This window comes from Odontesthes bonariensis, chromosome 15 (assembly GCF_027942865.1).
Source record: "Odontesthes bonariensis isolate fOdoBon6 chromosome 15, fOdoBon6.hap1, whole genome shotgun sequence".
In the NCBI taxonomy this organism is placed as follows: Eukaryota; Metazoa; Chordata; class Actinopteri; order Atheriniformes; family Atherinopsidae; genus Odontesthes; species Odontesthes bonariensis.
In genome coordinates this window covers 4,368,540-4,396,459 of record NC_134520.1, presented here as the reverse complement: position 1 = coordinate 4,396,459, position 27,920 = coordinate 4,368,540, and the positions used below count along the sequence as shown (strand labels likewise).

The 27,920-nt window shown below is 42.0% G+C and overlaps 2 protein-coding genes across 2 annotated transcripts; one reads left to right on the top strand and one right to left on the bottom strand.

Annotated features, from left to right (window-relative positions):
* The first annotated feature begins 184 nt into the window (after nt 1-184).
* On the top strand, nt 185-7,694 carry cltrn (collectrin, amino acid transport regulator). Its single transcript, XM_075484743.1, has 6 exons — nt 185-641; nt 1,047-1,105; nt 2,350-2,435; nt 2,551-2,667; nt 4,299-4,493; nt 6,923-7,694. The coding sequence occupies exons 1-6, from the start codon at nt 575-577 to the stop codon at nt 7,050-7,052; spliced, it is 654 nt and encodes a 217-aa protein (XP_075340858.1). The 5' UTR covers nt 185-574; the 3' UTR covers nt 7,053-7,694.
* Nucleotides 6,292-27,920, bottom strand: LOC142400111 (cadherin-24-like). Its single transcript, XM_075484742.1, has 13 exons — nt 27,387-27,920; nt 23,233-23,527; nt 20,073-20,192; nt 19,569-19,736; nt 16,683-16,864; nt 15,849-16,105; nt 15,613-15,749; nt 15,338-15,459; nt 14,592-14,709; nt 14,131-14,439; nt 13,793-13,985; nt 13,281-13,680; nt 6,292-10,993 (listed from the first exon to the last, which is right to left on the bottom strand). The coding sequence occupies exons 1-13, from the start codon at nt 27,891-27,893 to the stop codon at nt 10,139-10,141; spliced, it is 3,663 nt and encodes a 1,220-aa protein (XP_075340857.1). The 5' UTR covers nt 27,894-27,920; the 3' UTR covers nt 6,292-10,138.

The following is a 27,920-nucleotide window of genomic DNA, read 5'->3' as shown; positions in this document are numbered from 1 at the left end:
AAGAAGAAGCTTTGTCAGACACAAACTAGTGGTGAGTTGTAACCTGTGTGCAAAACCAAGGTTTTGCCCCACAAGGAATGCAGCTGCAGTTCTTATCTGAAATAATAAGCAGATTTGGTCAAACACTTCACTCTTTTCGAGATAGCTGTATTTGAATGCAAGTGTTTTTGTTTCCGAGTCCTAGAAATGGGGAAAAAATATTGCTCCTTTATATAAGAATGTCTGAGACACTGGGTCACAAGCTCAGAGCTGAGTAAACAGAGGCACTCTCAGCATTGTGTTTTCCTGTGCAGGTCGGCCTCTCTTGCATTAGCAGACCTGTCTGGCTCCTTTAGGCAGCTTGAACAAACAGGAGCACATAAACTGCAGGATCCACTGCACTGTATCCAGGTAGTACAGTGCAGTGACTCCCATTTCATTACAAGAGGTCAGGTTAGTTTAGGTGTGTCCTGGTTTAACCATTAAACTTTAGCCAATGAAGTCCTTCTGCTGACCTCCTCAAATCACTGAACACTGGGAGCTACACCTGAGCTTTTGCAACTTCGGTTTATTTTGCTCCTTATTGTCCGGGGAAATGTTGGAAAGGATCTTCTTGCTGTTCTGTTTGCCGTCTGCTTTGGCAGCACAGCTCTGTGAACCAAGTAAGTAATCTCTTGAAATATAACTTTTGATTAAATCATTTGTGTTCACACTCAATATGTATACCATCAGAAACCACATATTGTTACGGTAGTCGCTCAGGCAGTCAGAGAGGAATGTATCTTCTAATCTCTTTGCTGGAATACAGTCAGATTAGATGCATCACTGAGCTGTTTGTCTCCTAACAACTGGTTTAAATCAACAATGATAGTAAAACATATGCGAGTCAATCGCCTGCCAAAAAGGATGAGAACAGCTGATTGACATTATTTTGGCTTCACTATCAGTACTTACATTTGGATTTATTAGAAACTGAATGGACACAATACTGCTACATTGTTTAAGGCTAAATGTGTTGACGTAAATTCATGGCATGTAGAGAATACTCAATATGTTTCCTCCTCTAGATGCTCCAAATGCCAACAAAGTTCGACTAAGCATCAAAACTGCTCTCGGAGATCAAGCTGTACGTACCTAATTTAATATACCTCATAATCTTGAGAGAAGTGTTTCTATAAATCTCTGACAACTTGAAAGCACATAACACAGCGCCTGGCAAAGGTATTGTCCTCCATCATCATTTTCCTGTTTTGCTGTCTTATAACCTGGAATTAATAACGTATTCTTGGGGATTTTGTATAATTTGATCAACACGAGATATCTAGCAAGTTGAAGAATGCAAAATATATGTGACTGTGAAACAAACATGAAACAAATACAGAAAAATATTTGAATTTCACTTCACCAGTTTGAATAAATTCCAAACAACTGTTCCATGTAAACAACAGGTTGAAGTGCAACCAAACAGGAAAAGCTAAGAGGGGTGAATTCTTCTGAGGCGATATAGAACCTTTGTTGCCAGAAAAACTGAGGCCTTGGTTAAAATGGAAATGAAAATAATGCAATCATTTGCAAACCAATGTTTTTTAAATCAAAAAAAAGATATAATTTTGAATTTGATACCAGCAATATCTTTCAGAAAAGTTGGTGCAAGAGAAACTCAAGACGACTGGTATATTTGCTGACGCCAAAACCGAGAATTTGAAATCTTTTTTTTCCAAATCGTGGACACCGCATCTTCCAAGTTAAAGAAAAAAATAATTATTTGGCTCATTATCAGTACAGAGTTCAAACACCAGCATCTGTGATGGGATGAGCAACTTACACGTCTGAAATGAATTATGCAGGTGTTCTTCAGGAGAGACATCTTTTCCACAGATGGCCTTACTTATTTCAGCAGTACAATGACAAACCAAAGTCTGTGTTGGCTGTATTACCACAGTGACTTTGTGCTTAGTTGGCCTTCTTCAGTCCACACATGTAACCCAATGAAACCACTGGAGCATTACAAATATTAAAGGATCTGCTGAGCTGTTAAGCATCTTAAGTCAGAAATTTAATTTTCAAAACTCAAGTAATTCGGCTCCTCGGTTCCCAAAACTTTGTGGTAGATGTTACAAAATAGTGTAAAACATGACTGTCCCAACTTTTTGTTTTAAAGATGCTGCTGGTATCAAAGTCACTTTTATATAGTTATTTACATCACCTCACAACTTTTTTTTAAATTGTATTGATACCCTGAATATTGTCTACAATTCTCTGTAAGTGCATGTGACTTCTTTTAATGAGAACAAGGTCCATCTCATAATCTGAAAACCCTAAAGGTCTTTCATGCAAAACAGCCATGATCTGATGTTGTTGGTATTGCAGTATGACTGGAATGAAAACGAAAGGTTCCTTTTTCAAGCAACTTTGGCTTTTGCCATGAGGAATCACATCGAAGGACAGGAATTTAAGTAAGTAAACTGTTACGGGTTCTTATTACCTTCTTCTTGTCTTTTGTTTACCACTATGAGATCTGTGAGTCATGGTTTATGAGAATGACGTGGTCTTTATTGTCTTGTGGAACAGTGTGTCAAACATCGTCGTGTGTAATGAGACTCAGAGAGTGTCCTTTTGGTTTGTGGTAAGATCGCCGCTGGACGCGTCACGCCTTGTTGATAAAAGAGACGTGAAGGAGGCTGTGAGGTAATCAAATGATCACATGGAAAAACATTAAATTACACAACACAAATATAATATCTGGATACAGATACTGTAAAAATTAAACTTGGATTTAGACATATAAATTATATTTCTCTATATTTCTCGAAGATTCTCAATTTTGTCTGAGAGAAAATATGGGATAAGTGTATTTTGGCTAATTAGCATTAGCATAAGACAGAAGCGAACCCCAGGGAGTACTAAACCCAATGGAGATGCCTGTTTTTTTCTTTTTTTAAAGAAATTTTTAATTCAGATCTATTTTCATGAGGGCGAATATGAATATGAGAGTGTTATTTTGCTAACAGAAGCAAAAATTAGCCACTTTAAGCTCATACCAAACCTAGTCAGAAAAAAACAAGACCAAACCACAAGGCTAATGCCTGTTCTTTTCATTCTGTTTTAAACTTGCCGTTGCTATCTAGAAAAAAAATATCAATGTAAATATATTTGCCAAACAAACTCACAAGAGGCTGTGCATACCTATAAATGTGCTATTAACGTAACATTAGCTTAACTTAGCCACCGTGAGCAGCTAATTCTAGAACAAGTACATAAGACTAGCATCTGTAGCTAGTTTTATGGTCATTTAAAGTACAAAAACACGAGAAATTTGGACAATAAAATGTCATGTGTGTAAAAATGTGTATTTCTTCAGTTCAAAATGACATATTCCTCTTAGAGATGAAGTTGGATTTACAACCAAAAAACAAATCGTTCAATAGGCTGTGGCCTTACTTGTGGGATTTGCAAGCAGCTAAAATAAGCTAATTGGATGAATGTTGAATTAGACTGATGTTCATTTGCCGGTCTGCCTTTCCAGCCTAAAGCAGACCAGTTGCTCTGTTCCTCCATAGGTCAGTCAGCTGTGGCATTGTGTAGAGAAAGAATTTTGTAGCCCTGAACCACACAAATGTTTGCAGTGGTCAAAGGATTTGTCAATGAAGGTGAAGGGTGAACGCCACTTTTATTGGCACAAAGTCATGACTGCTTTCTGCTCTCAGTCGTTGAGTTAGAACAAAAGAAATAACTATTCCATTTTCCAGACCGCTTCTGTAATTTTAAAAATGAAAGTGGTGCATTTATTAACTGTCAGGTAACTAAATATTTTTGCCTTCTGGTTAAAAACACATCTACAGTAGAGACAATAATTCATTTATTGCACTACACCTGTACAGGTCCCAAGTGGTGATACACGAGGTCATATGGCATGGTTCAAAAATCCCCAAAAGTTAACTTAATAACTTCCAAAATGCGCTTTGTGACATTTTTTCCTGTGACAGGAATACTCAATAATCTCCATAAGGAGGCACTGATGAAAAAGTTGCCAGGAAAGAATTTGGGGTTGTACCTAAAAGTGCAACCTTGACCAGAATAAGCTAAACTTCTAAACTAGATAATTGGAATCATCAGTGACATAATGTCACACCATTATGTGCAGCAAAGTGTGACGCGTAAAAGACACATGGTGGCCAACAAATAGTGATATTCCTATAGCATAGTGTGGTAAACTGTGTTGAAAATATAACTGCCTAAAGGTTGTTATTGCTGTCAAAAATAAGGAAGCAACCACTGTTTACAGTTTCATTTTGAATCCAACCTTCTTCACTTAATAGAAAGTCCAGGAATCGCATCAACAGTGCCTTTCTGCTCTCTGATGAAACTCTGGAGTTTATCAGCATCCTTCCCACGCTGGCAACGCCCGTCTTCCCCAACACCCCTCCGTGGCTCATCGTGTTTGGCGTGGTGATGGGTCTGATCGTTGCCGGCATCGTCATTCTGCTTGTGACCTCTGCGATCCAAAGGAGACGGTGAGCTGACGATCCTGGATTTTCTTAGATTTATCATTGTGAAGACATGACAGCCGAGCTTGATTCGCCCAGAGCTATAGAGCAGGGATGTCCAAAGTCGGTCCTCGAGGGCTGCTGATCTGCAGGTTCAACACAACTGATTCAGATTAAAAGGATCTCTCAACAGATTGTTAAGTTCTGTACAAGCCTGTTAATGATGTCTTGATCTGAATCAGGTGTGTTGAAGCAGGGCAACATCTAAAACCTGCAGGATAGCGGCCCTCGAGGACCGACTTTGGACATCCCTGCTATAGAGTAATACAGAGTTGCGACACGCTTTGATGTCGCTGCTAGGGCTGTCACGTGGTTCATGTGAGCCTCCGGAGTTCCAAACTTCACAGCGCTGTCAGTCAGTTTGAGCGGGTTTTAGCGGAACGGGGCACAAAAACGATAACTTTAACATTTATGACGCAATTTTCGGTAAATATTGACCCATAATGTGCATTGATCACTTCACCGACAATGTATTTTGAGTCACATATTTCTTTCTGGTGTCAGATGGACAATGAGCTGAGTAGCAAAGCTGAGCTGAATAAATTATTTTAAAGAAGCTTTAAATGACTTGGAGGGAAATATGTGGCTGTAGATGCTTTGACTGATGAGCCGGGATCAATTCTTTTCTGTAGTAGACATCATTTTTCGAATATATCTCATGTGAACAGAATACATCTGTAACCCTGTTTATTGTGCTTCAAGCCAGGAAACTATTGTAAAATATTAACTAATTGATTAAAATATGGCCCTGTGATGGACTGGCAGCCTGTCCAGGGTGAACCCCGCCTCTCGCCCGATGACCGCTGGGATAGGCTCCGGCCCCCCCCGCGACCCGACCGATGGATTCAGCGGGTATAATGGATGGATGGATGGATTAAAATATGAATTTAATAACTTTTTTTCTGGTTAAAACTATATTAATGACAAAATAAATGTGTCAGTTGTGCAAAAAACACCAAACAGATTTAAACCAAACATTTTATTATAAAATGTCATCATGGAAAAAGTAAAACAAGCCTTAATAAAGAAGTTCTTTTACTGCTATTCATACTGTTGGGTAGATTAATCTGCAACAATGAACTGTATTTGATCAAATTTAAGGGTTTGGACATTGTAGAAATTTCTGAAGCCCTAATAAGGGTTGATCCATGGCAGCATGACAGCAGCGACCACCACATCTGCTGACCTCATGAATGATCACGTTAATTACCTCACGTTAGCCTCCGTTACTAAGCTTTCAGTTAGGTCCCTAAATCCATTACATTTTTAACATCAACACCGATATTTCATGCCAACCAAATGTAAAAATAACGATATCTAAGAGTATACTTCTGATAGATAATGCTTAAAAATGTAAAAAACGTTTAAAATGCTGTTATTTTATTAACTTACCAGTAGGGATGGGAATTGATAAGATTTTTACGATTCCAATTCCATTTTCGATTCTGCTTAACGATTCAGTTCTTTATCGGTTCCCTTATCGATTCTCATTTGGAGAAAAAGGACAACAAACCGGTCGATTAGCATCAACTTTGTTTAGTTTAGAAGTAACACGAGTCATGACCTCACAAACCCAACAACGGTGAGGTCCACATTGGTCTATCATGGCCTGGGTAATTTAACTCTTCCCTGCTCTGGTGAAAGGAGAAGCTGGAGGTAGAGGTGAACTGGGGGTAGTACCACCAGCCTCTGGCTCTGAGCCAGTCAGGCTCTGTCTCTCATGATTTCATCTAAATGTAATGCATGAGAAGGCATTCATTTAAACTTAACCGTTACTAATAGCAGGTTTTACAATGAGGCAAATGGTGCTAACATGATAGGCAGTGTTTGTTAGTTAGTTACCTGCAGTGTTAGCCGAGGACATGCTAACGTTGCTAGGTTCAGATTCACCGACGTTAATCATTCATTCATAGTTATTGCATGTTGGTAGTATTTCCTCCATTTGGTGAAATATTCACTTTGCAAGTTGCCCTGTTGTCGTCTTTTTTAGGGATGTGTAATCAAACTTTCGAGCGTTTGTACGGCTTGGGCACCATGTTTACTGTTGGCTGCTGGCTGCGCTGGACTCGCCACGCAACGTTGCGTGGTGACGTCATTCGCACCCACTGGAATTGATAAGGGAGTCGTTTGCAAAATCGCCAAACGATTCCAAGGAATTGAAACACTGGGAACCTGTTCTCAACAAGAACCGGTTCTCGATTCCCATCCCTACTTACCAGTAATTGTTCTTGACGAGCAATTGAGGTTAACGGAGCTGCGTCTCTTGTTTGGAACTCTGGCGTCGCCGTGACCCACGTGACTTCCGCATTCCTTTCTTACAATAGAAGTCTATGGGAGTGTCGTCACTCTCTTTTTACAACACTCTGGATTCGCCTTTTTTTTTCTTTTTATTCCAGCAAGAAGAACGAGAAAACAGACGAGGAAGACGATGAAGAGACACGGGTGAAGACGGTGGAAAATGGCTCAGCAAGTGACGGTGTTTACAACACTGCATTCTCAGATGATGAACGGTTCACACAGATGTAAAAAAAAAAAAAAAGGCCTCTCACAGAAAAAGTCTGCCATGTCAGAGATAAGATGGGAAAATTTTTATTAAGCTGCTCTATGTGGAACTTGTTGCACTGAGATATTCTTTTAGAAATGTGCAAAGTCATGATTTTAGTGTCAAACTTTATTTTCCTGATTTCGTTTTCTTTTGGAGATGTCTTTTTTAATAACTTCATTGCCTTTTATTCCTTAAATGGGTCGGTTTGGGTTGAGGGATGATGAATTAAAGCTCGCTGTGTGATATGAGTGTAGTTATATCAACAAATGTTGCTTTGATGATGCTTTTAGAAAGAAATCCGGTGACTCCAGTAACCATTTACAAGAAAAGACACGAAGGTGCCTGCTTTTAAAGCGGTGTGTAAATATCATGAAATGCTGAGTCAAAACCCTAAAATGTGCTTATCTGTGCACTAAGTTGGTGCAAAGTTTGAAGATAATGTCTGAAAAGGAGTCAGCCTGCAGTCGGTTTAAAACTCATGTTAGATTAACACTCTACCGCCCCCTGCAGGCCATCTGGGGTAAAGTACCTGAACTTTTACTATAGCCTTTTGTCATTTTGTCCACATATGCATTGTTCTGCTCACTTCAAGTGACGACTAAATAAAAACACAATGAAATATATTTTTCCCTATTGTCCCTGGATGAGAGCAGACTGTTATGCTAGTTCTGAATGGTTTCACTTCCACAAAATCAACTGGAAGAGAAGGTAGTAACTCTAAAGGAAAGCAACCCACAGTCTCACACAGACCAACTGGCTTGCCTGGACGCATTATCATGTTGATAAAATAAGCTTGCTAGCGGCACTGATTATAGACTTTAAATCCAGTTAGTAAAATGGCTGTTCCAGTTGGGATATTTCTGGACTCACTTTCAAACATCTCATGTGATTCGTGTCTAAGGTACATTTGTTCGGAAAGCTGCAGAGAGAAGGCGCTTTTGCTCTTTTGGGCATTTCTTCACAGTTGAATGAATCTCTTGAGTGGAGAGAGAAAGATGTGAGGTTCTCAGAAACCGTAGAGTCGCAGTAATCACATTAAATGGAGTACACGCACTTAAAATATAACAGTGTAACAAATAACTGGAGTGAGAGTAAAAATAAATAAATAAATCACAGAAATTACAGAGAAAATTCTGAAATGAAATGAATCGGTCTGCCAAATGGCCCAGTGGTGTTTTAATGACACATTCAACTTTCATTGTTGTTCTTGTTTTTTTTAAACTTCACAACTACAGCTGTAGTTTGTTAAGGCAAAATCAACCTTCATGATCTGGAGTGGCTTTTATCTACAATAAATTAGAAGAAAAAACTAACAAAAAAAAAGCTGCAAGGCCCCCGTAATCTAGAAGCCTTTTTGTCTGGCCTGCCTTCCAAGGTACTCTTCACATCGTCTCTTTGTGTTTCCAGATAAAACTCATCGTAAAGACTTTGATTATCTGACACATGATGCATTCCTCAGGTTTACCTTTAGGTGGCACCATCGTTCTGTCATTTGCTGCTTCCAGGAAATACACCGACTTCCTCTACTCCACTGCATTTGTTCTTAGATCTCTTTCAATGAACATAAACGCCAATGCACCTGTAAAACACTTCAAACATTCCAAAGCGGTGTCATTTCATTTTTGAACCGAAAGCTCAGACATGAGCTTATATTCGCCTCATTTAGTCTGACTGTTGCGAGTTAACTTGATGTTTACAGCCATCTTTTGTGAAACATTCCCACTACTTGCGACCTCACCTAACCCCAGCCAGAATAGGCTGCAGCCTGCTGCTGATATGCAGTTAACATCTAGCCCTCTCCTTTTTACTCTGCATTTCATTCTCTCACCCAACGAGTCCAGTTTTCCCTTCAGCACATTTTTTTTCTTGACAAAATTCGGCCGAAGGGATGATTAAGGCCTAAACTTCTTAATCTGCTGAGGAGGAGACGAAGTGGCAATAACTGCAAAAAGCCAAATGCATTTAACCACATTACTGAAAATAACGTCCATATTTTGGTCATTCCAGCAACTATCGGAATAATAAATGCTGTTTGGGAATCACTCATTATGCATACTCAGAGTGAAATATTGTTTTCCTGCTGCCCGTGTTCTGGGCTAATCACAGGAACAATGTCTGCACGTGCGTGCTGCTTCGCATAAAAGCTTTTGCTTTATTTTGTCTCTTAAGAAGGTGAAAAAAAATCATTCAGAACACGCTGACACAAAAGACGATTACAGATAATCTCATGTGCGGGGGGGATTTAAGGGGGGTGGACATCGAGTCGTGTGAGTGTGCATCTCAGACACTTCATTTCATGTGTGGTCTTTCCAGTAAATATCCTGCACCCAAGATAATGTATGCAACAACAACTGAAGCTGAGGTTGATGTTTATCTACATGTGAATGTCACTTACTGTACTTTTACAACAGTACACAAGACTTTGATAGTGCCAGTCTGATCATTTTCAGCTGTGAGCAGTTTTGTTTTGCTGTAAAAGTGACAAACTTGAGGGAACCATACTGTGAAGCTGCATGATAGAAATGATCACAGTCCCTCAGTCTGAGCGGCTCTGTGTACGCGTGGCAGTGTGAGCCCACATCTTTTAACTGTACACTTTAAATTCTCCAAATATATTCTGAATCCAGAGATCTTCCTGTGGTTACGCGACTGTTAGACTATCAATATTAAATATCACAATTCCAGTCAATATTTGATGAGGCCTATTTTCCAACAATGCTGCTTTCAGGATTTAGAATCAATATTTAAAAAAAAAAAAAAGAAGTTAATTTTTCATAAGTTTGGCTTTGAAAGCCCCAAGTGCATTATTAATATCAGTTACAAGATCAGTGTGAACAGTGACGGGTTCCATATGCATCATCTGAACACAGTGGAAGTGAAAACTATGCACTGCACTGATGGCCCCACAGGTCCTCACTGCACTGGCAGCTGTCTGGATTCTTCATGGCAGGGAGAAAAACAAGAGGATTTCTGTCAGAGGCTCTGTCTTTTGTCACCCCTGCTGTGTTAAAGATCCATTTCTGTCAAAGACCGTTCTCCTGTCTCTAAAGTGTCTAATTACTGGAGTCTAGAAATCCCATCTCTGTACTTCTTTTTCTTTGTCCTCACTTTGTTTATGAGTCTCATTGAGAGTGGCCTCTGCGGTTTCGCCTCCCTCGCTCCCCTGTGTTTCCTTCTCCTTCTCCTTCTCCTTTCTCCTGTCTCGGATGATCTCCACCAGCCTCCTAAACTTCTGGTTGAGCTCGTCCATGCCTCCCTCCTCCTTCCTGTCGTCCTTCTCTGCGTCGCTCTCCAGTGAACTCAGCGACTCGGCCCTCGAATCGCGGCCCTCAAACTCGTATGTCTGCAGCGAGTCATAGGGCGGCTGCGACATGTCAAAGGTGACCTGATCCAGGCGGATATTAAGGAGCTCTTCCATCCGGAGAGGCTGCGGGTTGGTGGCTTCTGTTCTCTCAGGCTCCGCCCCTGACGCCCAGCTCTTGTTGTGGCCAAACAAGCCCCCCGGTAAGGGCAAAGACTGTGGGGTCATGTCTTTTCTCTGGAGTCTGCCCACGTTCAGTAGCTGCAGCCCCGCTGAGTACAGCCCGCTGCTGCCTGTCCCGTTCATACACGTCCCCAGGCTGTCTGGGTTCAGCGAGCCCACAATGCTGTACGTGTCTCCTTTCAGATACGCAGGAAGGTTTGCGCTGCCGACTTGGCTGGCGTTTGAATAATTTTGCTCTGAAACGGAGGGAATGGAGGAATCAGTTTCAATGTCATCCACTGTGCAGCTGGTGGCTCCAGTGCTGATCTGCGTCTGGGATGACCCTGGCCGACCCTCTTGCTGGTTTGATGAGAAGCTGGTGTGACTTTGGCATGAAGACTCATAGGTCAGATCTGCAGCGATGTCGGCTGCTGTCGACTCCGTTTCTGTTTGGTTTATCTGGAAAGGAAAAATACGCTGAGATAAATGGATGGAAGCAAAAAGTAACTATTATTCCTGAGAATAAAAAGAAATAATGACTGACAGAAGTCATCCTGATTTGACAGCAACTGGTTCTTTGCTGACTCGGCTTCTTAATCTTACAGGTAGGTCAGATTTGTATGTAGATGACACAGAAACCATGCCCTTGTTTTTCTTTGTAAAGGATGGAGAGGGATGTGAGGGCCTCATGAATATAGAAGTCATGTAAAAAAGAAACTTCTTTCCAATGCTGTACTTATGAAAAAAAGGTGCTAAAATGATGTCAATACAACTAAAAAACACTAAGTGTTTGGGATCATTGTCCTGTTGATGACCCAGTTTCAGCCAAGCTGTAGCTGTCGGACAGATGGCCTCACATTGGACTCGAGAACACTTGGATACACAAAGGAGTTCATGGTGGACTCGATGACTGCAAGTTATCCAGGTCCTGAGGCTGCAAAACAAGCCCGGATCATCAGCCCTCCACCATTGTGGTCGACAGTTGGTCTGTGCTGATATGCTGTGTTTGGTTTTCTCCAAACGTGCTGCCGTGCGTTATGACCAAAACATCTCCACTTTGGTCTGCTCTGTCCAAAGGACATTGTTCCAGAAGTCTTGTTTGTTAAGATGTAACTTTGCGAACCTAAGCTGTGCTGCCATGTTCTTTTTGGAGAGAGGATGCTTTTTCCTTCAACCCTTCCAAACAAGCCATACTTGTTCAGTCTTTCTCTAATTGTGCTGGCATGAGCTTTAACATTTAACATGCTTACTGAGGCCTGTAGAGTCTGAGATGTAGCTCTTGGGCTTTTTGCAAATTCTGTGAACAGTGTAGTATCTGACCGTGGGTTAAACTTGCTGGGACATCCACTCCTGGCTGAACTGGCAACTGTTTTTATCACTTTTCATTTCCCATGCACAATAACTGACTGAAAATTCGCTGTAAATTTCCTTCCCAGATTGATGAGCAGCTTCTCTAAGATCATTGCTGATGTCTTTCCTCCTTGCCGTCACACACACCTGAATGCCAGTACTGAGGTTGTATTTACCTTATATTAAGATGTTCTGTTCTGATTCAGTACTTTCTGTTTGACACGAGCGTATTCTCTACCACGTGGGCACACTTTTTTTTTTTAGTCAAACTTGACACGGTAATGTAGAAATAAAACACGAGCTGGAACAGAATTTTATCAGACAATATAGCAGTCAATTTCACAGACTCTGCATTTCTTATTAATAGTGTAAAGTTTTCTGATTATAAGCACGCACGCACATATTAATGCAGTGTACAAACCGCATTAACACAGCGCATTAATGATGGCTGCTGTGCTGTTGTTGAAGACCTGGTCATGCATTAGCAGGAAGGCCTGTATCTTTTATCAATTTACTCATTTGTTCTTTTATTTTAACAACTCCAGGAGTCGATAGGCCCTATTTATTTTTCTGTTCAGCAGCTGTCCTTCTGATTCTGATCTCACAACAGATAAGTTTATTTCCTTCATAGAAAGGATGAGAGTCTGAGTTTAACAATAGTTGAAACGGCGCTCCTACCCTGCTGTTGATTTTATTGCCGTGTCTAATAACTTCTGCTGCACACGGTGCTTTAATATGCAAATGATTCAATCGGGGGAGTGTCTACATCCCTTCATGTCTAACATCTGAGAGGAAATAGGTTTTGAATGATTGAGATGATCAAAAGAGAACCATGCATTGGCACAGCTCCTTAGAAATCTGACATAAGAATATCCACGTACATTTGCACCTTTGTGTTCTTTTTATTTGTAAATCTGCACAGTAGTATGCATTCATCCCGTGATGTTTAAGTTGGAATACTTGACATTTTTGTATTCTACATTTTAAAATTCTATTTACCCCACATTACTAAATCTCTCATATCCCCGTTAAAACAGCTGCTCTCTGTCATCTCAAATGAAGAGAAAACCAAATCTTCGCGAGTGTTAAATCGAACCTAATGTCTTCAATTTTGACCTGATGCCAATTCACCTACTTTGAGTGTAGCTCTTCGACCGTTGGGGCGAAATAATTTCTTACTGAATTTGTGGGAAAAGAAAAAAAATGAAAGACTCTGGATATTTAAACGATGGGATTCACATGGACACATATTTTTGGGCTTTTTTCCCCTCACAGGTTTTACTTTAGTGGTAAAAAGCAGATGTCTGTCAATGTGCACCAATCATAACCAAACTCAACACGCATATTAAATATAAAGCAACTGTGTTGTTGTTTTATTTTGACAGTATTTTCTGACCTCGGTCTGGTCCTTATTCTCTTTTGCACCAGCTGCGTCCGCTTCGCTGCTTTCATTTCTGTCTGTAATTGTTTTCTTCGCCAGCATATGTTCTGCTTCAAAACTACCGAGGCTCATCTCAGGAGAGCGCAGCAGAGGCTCAAAGGTGCTCTGGTTTGGGATGAAGAGGGAATTGCCAAAGTGACCTCCTGTTAGCCCTTGGGTCAGCTGAGTTAGCTGAAGGCCTGCCTCCAGTGGCCCGGCTGGATAATCTCTGAGAACAGGCAGAGTGTTGATGCCGTAGCAGAGACGTCCGTACAGCGGAGCGGAGCCCGGACGCTGCTGGGGGCCCAGGCTGGGGCGCGGGTGACGGCTCCAGCTGTACGTCCTGGCCCTGGGCGGATTCTGTTGGGTGTACCATCTGTGCCAAGAGATAAAAGTCAGAAAAGCACACAGTCGCACACAGCCATGAGCCACCATGACAAGGATAAACTTGGTTTTTCTTTTTTTTTTTATCTTTTGGAAGAGCTCACATGTTTCCGTTGTTGTGCATGTGCTGTATTCTGTGCATGCTCTGCAGCGCTGTTATGTCAAAAGCTGCGGTGTCGGCTTCCCCTCCCCCCTCATCATCGTAGGATATGATGTTTTCCCTGACATCATCCTCCTCAAAGGGTGAGTGGGAGTCTCCTTTCTGATGCCGCAATGACAGCGAGAGTGCACACACCACTAAAGGGCAAAAAACAGACAAATGAGAACACACTCCTCGAATGTTACAGAAGCAACCTGACAAAACTGCTCAGTATCTTTCAAAAAGTCACCAGAAAACATATTTATAGTATTTCAAAGGCTTCAGAGAAATGACCAAACCTACCCAGCAGAGTGGTGACACAAGCCAGCATGGCCAGCAATGTGACCAAACTGAATATGAGAGACGGGGAGGCAGAAGGCACTGGCAGACAAACTGTGTGTCTCTCCCATCTCCTGTCCCTCGGTCGGCCCCTGTCCTCCGTCTGCATGCCTCCTTGCAGACACGGGCAAATGGTCACAGTGACCGTGCCAGTGTTGGTCAGACCTGAGGCCCCGTCACGCAGCACGACGGGCACATAGAGGGTGAGCAAAGATGAAGAGAAGCCAGAGAGCGGCTCCAAGGCTGACTGGAGCACCAGGCTAGCTGTCACACCTGATAATGTGACAAGAACACACACACACACACACACATGCACATGAAGAATGTTCATAACCCAGCAGTCATGCATCAGTTTGGATGGTGACATGTGTCTGATTTCTGCATGACATGAAGAAAAAAAAACCAAAAGAAAAACCTGAGCCTACCTCCAGATTCCCTGACGCTGAGGTTGAGAGCAGAGCTGGACTCTGGGGAGATGCTAAAGTGGACCGGGGTGTCCTGTCCCTCCTGGTCCCTGTCGATGGCTCGAAGAACCTGAACTACCTGTGAAACATCAAGACGTTTAAAACAACAACTTGGAGGTTAGAAATTCTGTTAATTCATCCACCTGAAGTAGATTTCGACGAGTGACGTGAATTACCCCAAGAGACGAATGCAAATCTGTCACTTCCAGCAGCAGCTGCTTTAATTCAGTGCAGAAACATCTGAAACGGCTGTGTGTTGCACTTGAGTGTGTTTTCTTTTTAAAAATAAATCAAGTGTCTTATTTCTATAATTAAAATCATTACCATAAAAGCGACCTGCGGATGAAACACGGGGCGGCTTTAATCGTGAGGTGGTCACGGCAAACATAGACTGCTAAAAACGTGATCAATTCAAAGAAAGTGCAGGATTAAATTAAATCAGGGCTGAATTATTACCCTACAAAAAGCATTAACAACTAAAGCCTAGCACAACGTATTTCACCAAATTCACCAAAACTGCCCATATTAGAAGGAAAAATGAATAAATAAAACAAAATATCCCCGTCTGTTAGACTGTTGAGGGGATTTTGTCTGTACTTTATTGCAAAAATGGAGGAAGACAAGGCGAAATTATTCCAGTTTGCAGACAGAGGCTTTAGCAGGAGTCTGAGACTATAATATCAGGCAAAAACAAAACAAGAACAGACCTGACCAGGGGCACTGGAGTCACATACTGATGTTGTGTACTGTCTGTCCAACTCCGGAGCATTATCATTCTGGTCTAGTGTCTCTATGGCAACCACGATCCTTGACACAAGATTTGGGTTGTCTGATGAAAAAAGAAACCAACACTAATATTGAAATGATCACAGAATTAAAAAAAAAACAAAAAAACAAAAAACTAAATTTTTCACTCCAGTCCACTCAGTGAAATGGGAGTTTCGTCAGCCGTGAAGCGCACAGTGCAGAGCTGATGTCATACCCCTTTGTGTGGCGATGACTGTGATGTTATGCCACTGCTCCTCCTCACGGTCCAATTCCATCACTGTGCTGATAAAACCCGTGTTGGAGGCAATGCGGAACAAAGCCTCGGGGTCTGACTGGGGATCAATGGAGTACCTAAGACACGGAAATAGACACTATCAAGAGTTGAAAGGAAAAAGAAAGCACTGACAGAGGGTGGGCTGCTAAATGAGTGAGCGATGGTGTATTAAAAACCTGATATTGGTGCTTTGTCCTGTGTCTGGGTCCACAGCATGGACCCGACCAACAGAGCAGATGGGGGGGCAGTTCTCAGACACATCCAGATGGTACAAACTCTGGGAGAATCGCGGTGGCTCATCAGCATTGAGGACCATGACCCGGACTGTTGCCTGGTCCTTAAAGGGTCCTTTCCTTATGTATCGGGCATCTACGAGAGGGTTCACAACTTCCACAGAGAAAGTATACGAATTGCGGGTTTCGTAATCCAGAAGCTGTTGGGTGAAGAATGAAGCAATCAGTTGGCTACACTTTACTAAAGGCCTCTCATATATGATTAATATGTTTATGTGGTCTATTTCTGACCACATACTGTAGAGTACTTCATAATTCATTTAAAGTCCTTTTCCCACTTTTATTTATCTCTATATAGTTCACATCTTCCATTTGGGACTTTCTTTTATATCTGGCTCTGATAGATTTCTGAGTAACTAATCACCAGCTTCTCCTCATTGTTTACCCTTAATTTAATACTTCACAGCACAATAATTATCTTTGAATGCCCAGTGTTATTAAAACCCTTAAATGTAAAACGACAGCTTCACACTGGCTGCTTTTAACCTCCTCACTTCAAATGAGCTGCTGTTTTTTTTTTTTAAATAGCTGATTTCTAGTTCATAATTGCTCATGAATAGTTCATTTTGGAGATGGTCTCAAACTATCAGCGACAGAGGGTGTCTGAAGCGTTTTAAGGCCTAAAAGAAATGTGTCCTTCTAAGCGTAAACACCCACATATCCCTTTAGAGCTTCTTCCCAATTACCGTGTGTCTGTACCTGCATCTCGACCCTCACCTTGTTAAGCACAATGACAGCCTCTTTGTCTCTTCCAGTCACATTGAATATTTCAGCCTCCTCTGCGTCCAGGATGGTAAACTCCAGCTGTGCATTTTCTCCCAGGTCAGGATCGGTGGCGGTGACACGACCCACCTCCACACCTGGTGCAGCCAGCTCCGACACAGAGAACGACCACGCACCTGCAGGGAGGAAAACAATGAATGTAGCAGTTGGAGCACTGGCACTGAATGTTGATGAGGACAGTGTTTGGCTCAGTTTTGACTCAAAACAAAGCTGCTATTTACGTAACGGACACAGCTGCACTCTGAAAAACATTTCATGATGGGGTTTGAAGCATTGTTCACCCTTTTTTGTTAATATCCACGTCAAAATGCTTTCCTGCAATGGAAAGATTCCTTCTTAAAGCAATTAAAGTAGGAAAGTGGGCAAACAGTCTCGGAAAGTAAAAATGCATTCTAAGCAAATGCAAATATTCTTTAGATCAAAGATAAAAGGAATTGTTAACAAATGACCCACTTTAAACCAACATACGAGTGTCTTTAATTCGGAACTGTACGATCAAATCATGTGTAGTTATTGATTTAAATCCATTCGATCATAAAAACCTATGTATTTTGTCCACGTTCTCATGTTTAAGCTGAGAAAAGTCAGCCAGTCATGGGTTTTGAAGTCTTTTTGGCTTTTTCTGGTGAAACAAGAATGACATAAAAATGTCCGCCTCTATGTAGACGGAGATGTGGTCAGTGCTCCCTCCGGTGAAAAAATGTCTACATCACCTGACTTCTTGATTAGGTCGACATCAGTCTAAATTAGTTCACGGTGCAATGAAATGTCTTAAGATGAGTAAACATCTGGGTGCCTGGGTGAAAAAGATTCTTAGAAAAAAAGGCTGCTTTATGTTTTTGATCTTATTTAAGTCCCTTTTCCCATTCTGTTAAAACATGCTTAAAATTGCCGATCCATGGCAAACCCAAAGTCAACTGACAGCTGCTTTAGAACCACAATGTTTGATTACAGATGATCGAACATGCTGAATATATATATATTTTATTTTGTCCTTCTAAATTATAAAGCAAACTGACGTCCTTCAAATATCTTGTCATCTATTAGTTAGAAAGCACAATCCGCCTACAGCCTGATATTTTAGACAGTCCTTGTCCATTTTAGATAAAAACATCACAAAGAAGAAGGCTTTCTACAGTTTTTTCATTTAATAATGTCCAAAAATGTCCAACATCCAAGTACACTGACCCTTGTTATGCACATTTCTGGGCCTGAGACTGCCCTGGAGCTAGTTGACATATCTGATTCATCATGGTCTCTGTGTCATGTGCACCCCATTTCCTTTAGCCATCTTGTGAATTCCTCTCCCACAAAACTTCTACAAGTGGGTGTGATGAGCTGACTTCTTTGGTTAAGACCAATTATCTACAAATCAATAAAACTATATATTGCATTCACTGTAGTCAGAAGATATCAGCATGCTAACACACCAAGAACCTTCGACATCGGCGTGCTAACAGAGTCACTACATGTTAGCATATTAATATTATTATTTAGCTAGAAGCAAAACTGTACAGCAGAGCTGCTAATATGACCAACAACACTAATGTGGATCGACAAACTTAGCATTGAGAAAATATTCGTGTTAAGAAACAGATGATTGATCAGTAGTTTTATTTGGCTGACTAACTATTCAGCAACAGCAGCAAACACGAGATAGCTCAAACTACTGAAATGTGAAGTTACGAGCATTATGCCAGACTATTGTTTGGTTCTGGAAACCTGGGCACAGAGAAACACACAAACTCACAGTTGCATTAATTCAGCCTTGCAGAGTTAATCTGTTCTACTGTTATTGTTTAGCTTGGATTGAAGTCCGTCCCCTTTGCAGGCATGAAGGAGCAGCCAGTGATCTGTGGCAGGTTACGCCGTGCACTTGGAATACAACGATGAGTTCTGCTTGGTGTAACGCAGCACGGCAACATACAGCAAATCCAGAAAAATGATTCTGGTTTCATCAAATCAGCCTGCCTCCTCCACATAAGGAAAATTCAGAAGTCCTACCCCTCGGTTTCAAAGAGCATACCAAATGAGCCGTTTGCTTAAACTGTGGCATTATTGTCAAACTGAAAATAATGGCCTGCAGTGAGGTGGGGAGAGAGGGAAGATACAGCCAGATATTGGTAAATAAATAACCCTGCCAACATTTGGAATTATAATATTGCTTCTATAAAGCTGTGTATTGCAGCACAATATATCAACATACAGAGAGGGAGCTTTAAAGACTAAGATGAATGGCAGTAAGCAGAGACTGTCTGAAAGAAAAAGCAGAAAATACGAGGGAACAGAGAAAAACTAGTATATAAAGAAATGCAGGGTATGTCTGAAAGTGTTAGACACATTTTGCAGTGATTTCGCTGTCTATTGAAGCAGAAAGCACTGAACTATAAGATGAAATATTAATAGCACGGAACAGGGAAAAGCTTGGATAAGAAAAAGAGGACATGATCTTTCACTCTTCTAGCTCGAGATGCAGTCCATTTGAGGTGCAGGGACCACCAGGGAATGCTTATATGAACGTTGATGCCAGCGCTTTTTGCAAAGGTCATGTTATTTCAACTGATGTTATAAACAACGACAATTCAGAAAATGAAAGAGGAAAAGTGGACTCACAAGCTGTTTAGCTACTTTCGAGCTTATGTCTTATGTTGAAACTGTCAAGACAGCTTGTACCAAAAGTAGGCAAAACATATCAGAATGCTGTCACAAGTGCCATTGCAAGATATTCAATCACTTTAATCTTCTTACACTCACATTTCTCTACAGCTACAGGGAAAGCAGACATCAGCTAGATCTGGGATCTGATAAGGTAATACTTACTCCTTCTGAAGTGAGGAGGGTTGTCGTTGACGTCGCTCAGTTTCACAGTGACGGTTGTAGTCCCTGATAATCCGCCCAGATGCCCCCCCATGTCTTTGGCCTGGAGGACAACCAGATATTCATCCCGCGTCTCCCTGTCCATGTCTGGTACTGCTGTCCGCAGGACGCCTGGTGGAGAGGAGAGCGGAGCATACAGCAAAAAATCACAACAGCTACAGATTCCACAGGGACACAGTGTCCCTTCTCATAACCATCAAAGCGAGTCATTTAGAATTCGGATTTTTTTTTTTTTTAAAACCTGACTTCAGGCCCCCTTTGTTTCCAAACACATCATATAAAAGTCAAGTTGTTGCAAGTGAAGATGTAGTGGGAAAGGATGAAACATGCTGTATGATCTGAAAGAGCTGGGATTTACAACATAAAGTGTAATCATCGGCTGGAGAGACAATCTTAAAAAAATTGCTTTAAATGGGATGTGTGGTACATGTGAGGATATGAACAGACCTGTCTCAGGGTCCACAGAGAAAAAGTCCTGGCCCTGTATTATCCCATATACCAGTCGGGCACTGTTTCCATATGTTGGATCATCAGCATCTACAGCTGTGACTTGGATTATGGATGTGCCTGTGAAACAGAAGCCATGACGTGAGGGAAAAGTCACATAATCTTTTTAAAATGAAAGTCATAAACTGTCATTATGACCTAAATCTATACTTTGAAAACCAGATACTTGTATAATCAGTCAGTGTTGCATAATTGTCCTCCTTGAAACTTTTTGGACAATATGATCATTTTAAATCCATATGGAGGACATGAACAGAAAACTGGACTATTGATTTTACAACAGAAATAGGTTACGATAACTGTGCCTATTAGCCACAGTATCTGAAAGCTGACACAGTCAGTTTGTTTGTCAGTCCATCATTTTAATTCTGACTGAAATATCTCAGCAATTATTGGATGGCTTGTCAATCAAATGTGACGGTGTCCAGCAGATTAATTCTCATCTCCTTGCCGAAAAGTCCTCGGCAAGCCGAGGACTTTTAATACAGCACCTCCATCATTGTCAGTTAGCGACAAGTATCTCCATGACAAATGATATTTTCACTGTGAAATCCTCACCTATACTTTGCGTTTGCTGCAAAAGGGCTGGTCAGCATACTAACAGGATCAAATCAATATGCTGGCAATTCTCACTTAAAAAATTTTATGTTAATGTGGTCTTCGCCTAGCCTGAGTGCCAGCCGAACTTAGCCCCGCCCATAAAAGTTTTGGTCGGGAAGTTCGGTCTGGCTCTGCTCAGTTGGGAAATCATTATGCCCGACCAAGAATCGGTCGACCCAATCAGAGAGCTGGAGAGCTAGGGTGTGTAGATTCTGCCATCGAGTCTGTTCTACAGGATCTCCACATTGCATTCATTTTGAAAGACAAACAGTGGAACGCGATAAAGGCTTTTATCGATAGAAAAGATGTTTTTGCCGTCCTTCCTACAACAAGTGTGTGTTGCTTAATCTACGTCACATACTACGTTGCTCTGATTGGTTGTAGGTCTATCCAATTGAGCGAAGAGGCATTTTTTCTCCTGGTTCGGTTGAAACACGCCCCATACTCAAAACTCTATTGAGCGGTATCAGACTCACATTCTGACTAGAATCGTGAGTATGACGTAGTCAGGCTAGTCTTCGCCCATGTTATTCTGGTAAATACTGTATAACCTCGCTTTGCCTCCTTTGCAGCTTTTGACACCGTGGACCGTAACATACTGACGAAACTGTTCTGCTTAAGTTGATCAACAAGAGACAGTATTAATGAGGTTCACTTCCTGCTTGACACGCAAAACTGTTTCCGTCAAAACAGGAAACTGCTGATTTCCATAAAACATGGAATCCCTCAAGGCTCCATCATGGACCCCCGTCTATTCTCTTTGTACATCATGGCCCCTTTGTTAAATCTGAAGGTATTTCACTGATAGTACTGTTCAGCTGTCTTAAAGGAATGGTTCGGCGTAAAATGATAATTTGAGCATCACATGGTCATGCCACATAATTTATATGGGTGATGAGCCTTTCTCCGAAAGACCGCGGCATTCCGAAGTTGGCTAATTTGAAGTGTTTTGTTAGAAACGCAGCCAATGCAACTGTACGGGGCCAATTTGGAAAATATAAGAAATCGGTTGTTTTTCCGCGATAAACAAGCTCAAAAGCGCTACATACTTCAGCTGTGCCATAACAAAGGCCTCGTCAAGCAAACCGAGGCACAGAGAAGTTCATCGGACCACACAGCCTTTCACTGGCTGTTTTTTGAGGCATCACCGGTAGTTCCAACTCCTAGTCTGACCCGGATGTAGGCCTACTGCTTCAAGTTATCAAAGGGAGGCTGAGACGCAAATATGGCAGAAGACGACCATAATTTTTTCGAAGACGAGCCATTTGCGTTTGAAGGCCAACCATACTTGTTTGAGCCCGAATATACAGACGAGGAGTTGCGGGAACGGGAGGAACAACAGGCATGTGCGGAGCAAGCGTCAGTGGGCGCTTCTGCTCGGTCGCGTACTGGAGGTACATGGTGGTATAGCTTCGAGTGCTGCGAGGTGATGCCGTCGGAGGAGGAGAGCTTCTGTTGCCAGGAGTGGGAACTGTTAGGCACAGATATGCTGAATGAAAACACCTGTTTGTCATTTAAAAGACATTTTGTGTCGCTAATAGACAAAGGTGAGTTTTTTTGTTTTGTTTTACATTGCATTTCTTATATTTTCCAAATTGGCCCCGTACAGTAGCATTGGCTGCGTCTCTAACAAAACACTTCAAAATAGCCAACTTCGGAATGCCGCGGTCTTTCAGAGAAAGGCTCATCACCCATATAAATTATGTGGCATGACCATGTGATGCTCAAATTATCATTTTACGCCGAACCATTCCTTTAATGACAATAAAGGCTGACAATTAAATGAAGAAAAAAAATAAAATATAACATCTGGTCAACCTGACTCCATCAGCAGTCTCATCCATAAGCCTGGTCCTCAGTATAGCAGTGTGTATGATACAGTGAAAATCTTGGTGATTTCTTTTTGTTCATGGGACCAATTCTGTCCAACTTTTCCTGTCAAAATGCAGCCTCCAGACTTCCAACTGACACATAGAAAAGGCACATTGGCACATTGCTCCGCTTCTGGCTCCACTGCACTGGTTTCCAGTGAGACAGCATTGATTTTAAGATGTTATTTGTTCTTACAGCCCTTCGTGGTTTAGCTTCACAGAACACTACTGATATATTAATCCCTTCTTTCTACCGCCAGGTTACTTAGGTCATCATCACAGCTTCTATTCTCAGTCTGTCACTCACATCTTAAAATCAAAGGTGACTTTTCAGTCGCTGCTGCCAGACTCTGGAACAGACTTCCATTTCATAATTTATCTTGCTCCACCGCTGGTGAAATTAAATCTCTCTTGCTTTTAATTCTGTATGGTTGCTTGATTTATTTCTTTCACCACCATAAATGAAAAGCACTTTGGGACAGCTTCTACTCTTTTTAATTATACTGTATGAGAAGATGACTTTACTAAAAGTTGTTACATGGATTCATTGGAATCAATTCAAAGCAACGCACATTGAAGCCGAGCAAAGTCATTGCTCTCAATGACGAACGGCGCCGCCGCTGACATACCTACGTTGGCCATCTCCGGCACCATGGCAACATAGGGTGCACTGGGGAAGACAGGTGGGTTGTCATTGATGTCCTGCACTCGGATGATGAACTCTGAGGAGGGCTCCAGGGCTCGGCCAGTCTCACGGTCTGTAGCTGTCGCAACAAGACGATACTGGTCTTTCTCCTCTCGATCCAGAGACTTGGTGACATGTATGTTCCCTGTGTTGCCGTCAATAACAAACACAGAACCAACTCCCTCCCCTTCCAGCATGTATTTAGTGTGCCCGTCTCCTCTGTCCATATCTGTGTGCAGCTGCAAAATCAAATACAAGCAGAGTGAATCGCCATCGCACCTTTAGGCAGCAGGACTTTCTGACGTGAGTAAGTGATGCAGGTATCCCTTACTCACGCTCCCTTATTTGTCTGGCATGTACAGCAAGCCTTAATGTGTGAAATGGGTGAGTTATGTTAAGATGGGATGTGTTTGGTGAATCTGAGAGGAATGGCACCAGGTGTGGATGATATATATGGGACCAGGCTGAGTGCGGATGCATGCAGCTAATAAACTCATTGGACCAAATATGCCATCGGGGGATTGTTGAGGGCAAATCCACATCAAGGCGGAAAGTGGCCCCGCAAATGCCATGTATGTATATTCACAGATGCATTCTGATGACCCAGGCAGTATCCATCTGTAAATCTTTCAGTCTCTTTCATCCATCTGCCCCTTCCATCCCCTTCTAGTACATCCATCTGTCTGACTCTGCCTCTACCTTTTAAACCACCTCTTTTTCTTCCCCCCTCTTTTTTCATCAAGTTACTTCGGTTACACAGATTGCCCATCTGCTCACATTCTTTATTCCCCTCTCTGTCTCCCTCCAAGTCTGTTTCGCTCTCTGGTGTAGAGTCCTGGATTGGTATTTAATAGCAGAGGGGATATTAGTGGCAGCTAGATAGGTAAAAGGCCAAATAGATAGAAATAGAGATTACTCAGCCTTCATCACACTGAGCTTTCTGACCAGGAACACTCACACTCACTCTCTATCCTTAAGGCACATCTGCACATGTACATAATCCACAAGGCTTACTCACAACCCTTGCTGAGGACCTTAGATACTAAGAAGAACTAAAGCCTTGACTTTAAAAATGCAGCTTCACCATCGTCTGTTTTCAAATTGTAAAGAGCAATTACTAATGATTTTTGCAGGACATATTCATTTTCTTGCCATGAAAATTGCTGGTGCATCAAAGAACAAGACACATTTAATTGCCTAATTAATAAGGGTACAATTATTGAAACCATTTGAGTGCTAAAGACAGATGTATGCTTAAAAGTAACTAGGATTTACAGCACACTGCGTCAGAAGGGCTCCAGAAATGTGAACCAATCTGTTTTAATAACAATGTTCACACGAGTGCAACTCTGCACAGCATGCAAACAGAGAGGAGGAAAAAAGACGTGTCCACCATGTGTTTGCTACATGTTGTGGACGATGAAGCTGGGGATTATACGGCCTCATAATGGTATACCCTATAAATTGCCACATCTTTATTCATCCTGACACCCACACCTTCTCTCCCCTTTCTTCCTTAAAACCAGCTTTGATTTTGATCCCCCTCCTCACCACGAGAGACATCTTTGTTAGAAGTCTGTGCCCCCCCCCCCCACCTGTTACCTCCCCCTCGCCTCCCACTTTCCACCCAGACCCCCTCTCCCCACTGTCTAATTGCTGACTCAGTCCTGCTGTGCCTCATACAGCATGGAAAAACACTCTCACAGTGTGGAGGAAATATATCCACCCCATCTAACAAAGCAAGAAAAGGAGGAAACTGCTCTCCTTCGCTGTAATCTCCATTTTCCCCTCCTCCTCCTCTCACTCATCAAGTACACCCACCTCAGGGTTTATATCTACTTCACACTGCGTTCACCGGCAGAGACATTCTTGTTTCTTTCGCACTGGTTAAAGCACCTGTGATTTAAACTGTTGATAGAACACCTCAAATCTTGTAATGGTAAAGGCTTTGACAGGATCATCTCTATCTATTTTTGGCCAAGTGAGCTCCCTTTGACAGAAAACTTTGTGCTTCTGACCGTTTTACAAAGCAGGACAACTTTACAACATGAATATCAGCATCAAGGATGTGCTTGCAATCGGAATGAGCAGTCTCGTGTGACCGCTGATTGCTTTGACACCCCTCCCTGACTGTATCAATAACAACTAGAGAGCGAGATTAAACATTTATGAGGTGTATGCTGCACTGGTAAGAATCCAATCTAGACTGTCACTGTAAAGTATACTGCTAGCTACAAAGTGGCTGGCAGCAGTCCCTGTTAGGGTTCCAGCTGATATAATCCTACTCTGACTACACTGTAGCTGCCAGCGGCTGCATTAGTGAGGAGTGGCTGACTGTGAAAAGCTACAAGTAAACCCCTGGGACTGAACAGTTCAGGTGCGCCGCGGACTAAATCATCTCAGTCACTTTTCATGTCGCGACACCGACAGCAGATCAAGGCTGCTGGTGCGGCGGCTGGAGAAGCTCAAGTATGTGACACGACGGCACGTGGCAAACATCCAAATTCTATTTGTGCCGCACTCCGGAGCAAATGATGGAACAAGATAATAGAGATTGTCAGCACATAAATGGCACTTCCAGAGGAACTATTATTGTTCAAAGAAAATGTAAAACGTGCTCCTCATCAAACGTGTTTGCATGTTTCAAATATCCACATCAATGCTCAGTTCTTGCATTTACCCGCGCTGGGTAACATCTGAACATCTGTTTTAGGAGAAAACCCATTCGAGAAGACAAATAGGAGGAAAATACCACGAGGCAGAAATGAGCTTTGCTTTCTGTTGGAACTTTCTTAGGCATGGGTCCCAATTCCAATGAATCGGAAAATTGGATTTTGATGGAAAAATTCTGTATGACTGCCTCTATTTGCATTACTATAGGTGTAAAGTAAAATTGCTGGGATAGGTTAGCAGGTACAGGGTTTAATCATATGAAGTTTATAGTAGCTGTAGTTGGTCATCTACCAATTTTCAGGAATTTGCTTCTTTTCTTCTTTAGCCATCCGACAAAAGAAACAGAAATATATGTGAATAAGAGCGTCTTTACTGGAAATTTGGCTGAATTGATAGAGGCGTAAACTTTACTGTTCACTGTTTTCTGTAATTTCCTAAAAAAAATAATAGCTAAACTAAGGGTAATATATTAATTTGGCCTTAAATGTTATGTAAACTGCCTTAAGTGTTCAATATTGCATTTCATTTTCTAATTGATGAGGAACAGAGTTCATTAGTTCCCGAATCAAGTTTAACACATCCCGGCACACGTGAGAAAGATGTTAAATTTTCCATGTTTTCATCTTCAAACAGCAGAGAACTAGTTTCATTAAATGAATCTAGGCTGGATCATAGCTGGTTACTGGCTTCCACAGACCAGGCCGCTCTGTTGATGAAGAAGGGTTGCAAGAGATTTTTGTAGCACTCTTAAATAAGTACTTTATTTCCTCTGAAGCCTTCTAACACCACGACGCTGCAGCCTGGACACGCTGACACCCACCATGAGAACTCACTGCCTGTAGCATGTACTTTACTGGGGCTGTGATAACATGCGGGTGTTCTTCCCTCACACTTCTTACAAAACCTCATTTCGTGTTGCAACTTACCTTTCAGAACATTTTTAACAATTTGCGCATTTAAAAAGTGACGGAAACGAAATGAGCCATTTCAGACAGTGGTGGGGAAATGTCCCAACAGTCCCCGTGGTAAATGACACCGATGTTGATATGCCAATTTCTGCATCTCAGCCAAGTGTAGCGGACAACTTTTGGGTGATCTTTCACTTTTTTTTTTCGAAAGCACAAACTCGGTTGTATTGCACACATGAAGCAGGGCGACAGACAGACGGAGGCCACCTTGGTAAGTTTTATCACTATAATGGCAAACATGTAAATGAATGTATTGAGAGTCGTGTGTCTCTTTGTTTGTTCTGAGTAAATTATGTTTTTTGCATGTTTAACTTTCACCGACAAAAATGTGCCTGCAAAAAAATCTTTGTCTGCCCTCTGGAGAATTTGTGTTTGTGCTTTAGCACAAACACAAATTCATACAAATAGATGCGGGTGACTCACATGCGCATGCTGACAGGTTGTGACAAGAGCTTACGCGTCCAATGAGCACAGGCTCGGGCCCTCTGTACTCCTCGATCACAAAGAACTGGTTCCACAGCCAGCTCCTGCGGCCCCGGGGCCGCGGACCTGAGAATCGACGTTCAGTCTCTGCGACCCTTTTAGAACCGCGAGTCCTCTCAAGTTGAACGTCACCGCCATCCGTGCCCACATATTGCTCAGGCTGGACAGCGCACACCTGCTCTGACCTTGGCACCGGGCTGAGCCCATTAATTACACCTTCAACCTCCCCATTAGTCAAGCTGCTCCTTTGCTTGCGGTTCACAGCGAGTTCAGGGCTATGTTTAGACGTTAGGGGTGTAGCAGAAGATTCAGGGCGGCTAAGCATGCGAGTTTCCTTTGCTGGGTTTAGCCTCCCAAAGTCGAAATCATTGCGTTTTCGGTCCCTTAGCTGAAAAGCCACATTTGGCAAATATCTTTCATCCCTCTTCACATCCTCACCGAGGCCTCCTAGTTCTTTCATTCTCTCAAAGAAAAAGTCCATGGTCTCTGGAAGAGATGAGACTTGTTG

Coding starts and splice junctions, on each gene's coding strand:
- cltrn (XM_075484743.1), top strand. CDS start 575: ATGTTGGAAAGGATCTTCTTGCTGTTCTGTTTGCCGTCTGCTTTGGCA. Junction 2,436..2,550: donor ATCGAAGGACAGGAATTTAA/GTAAGTAAACTG, acceptor CTTGTGGAACAG/TGTGTCAAACATCGTCGTGT. Junction 2,668..4,298: donor GACGTGAAGGAGGCTGTGAG/GTAATCAAATGA, acceptor TTCACTTAATAG/AAAGTCCAGGAATCGCATCA.
- LOC142400111 (XM_075484742.1), bottom strand. CDS start 27,893: ATGGACTTTTTCTTTGAGAGAATGAAAGAACTAGGAGGCCTCGGTGAG. Junction 20,193..23,232: donor GCCGGAGATGGCCAACGTAG/GTATGTCAGCGG, acceptor TCTGTTTCACAG/GCACATCCATAATCCAAGTC. Junction 16,106..16,682: donor CTGTCATTGTGCTTAACAAG/GTGAGGGTCGAG, acceptor TTCACCCAACAG/CTTCTGGATTACGAAACCCG.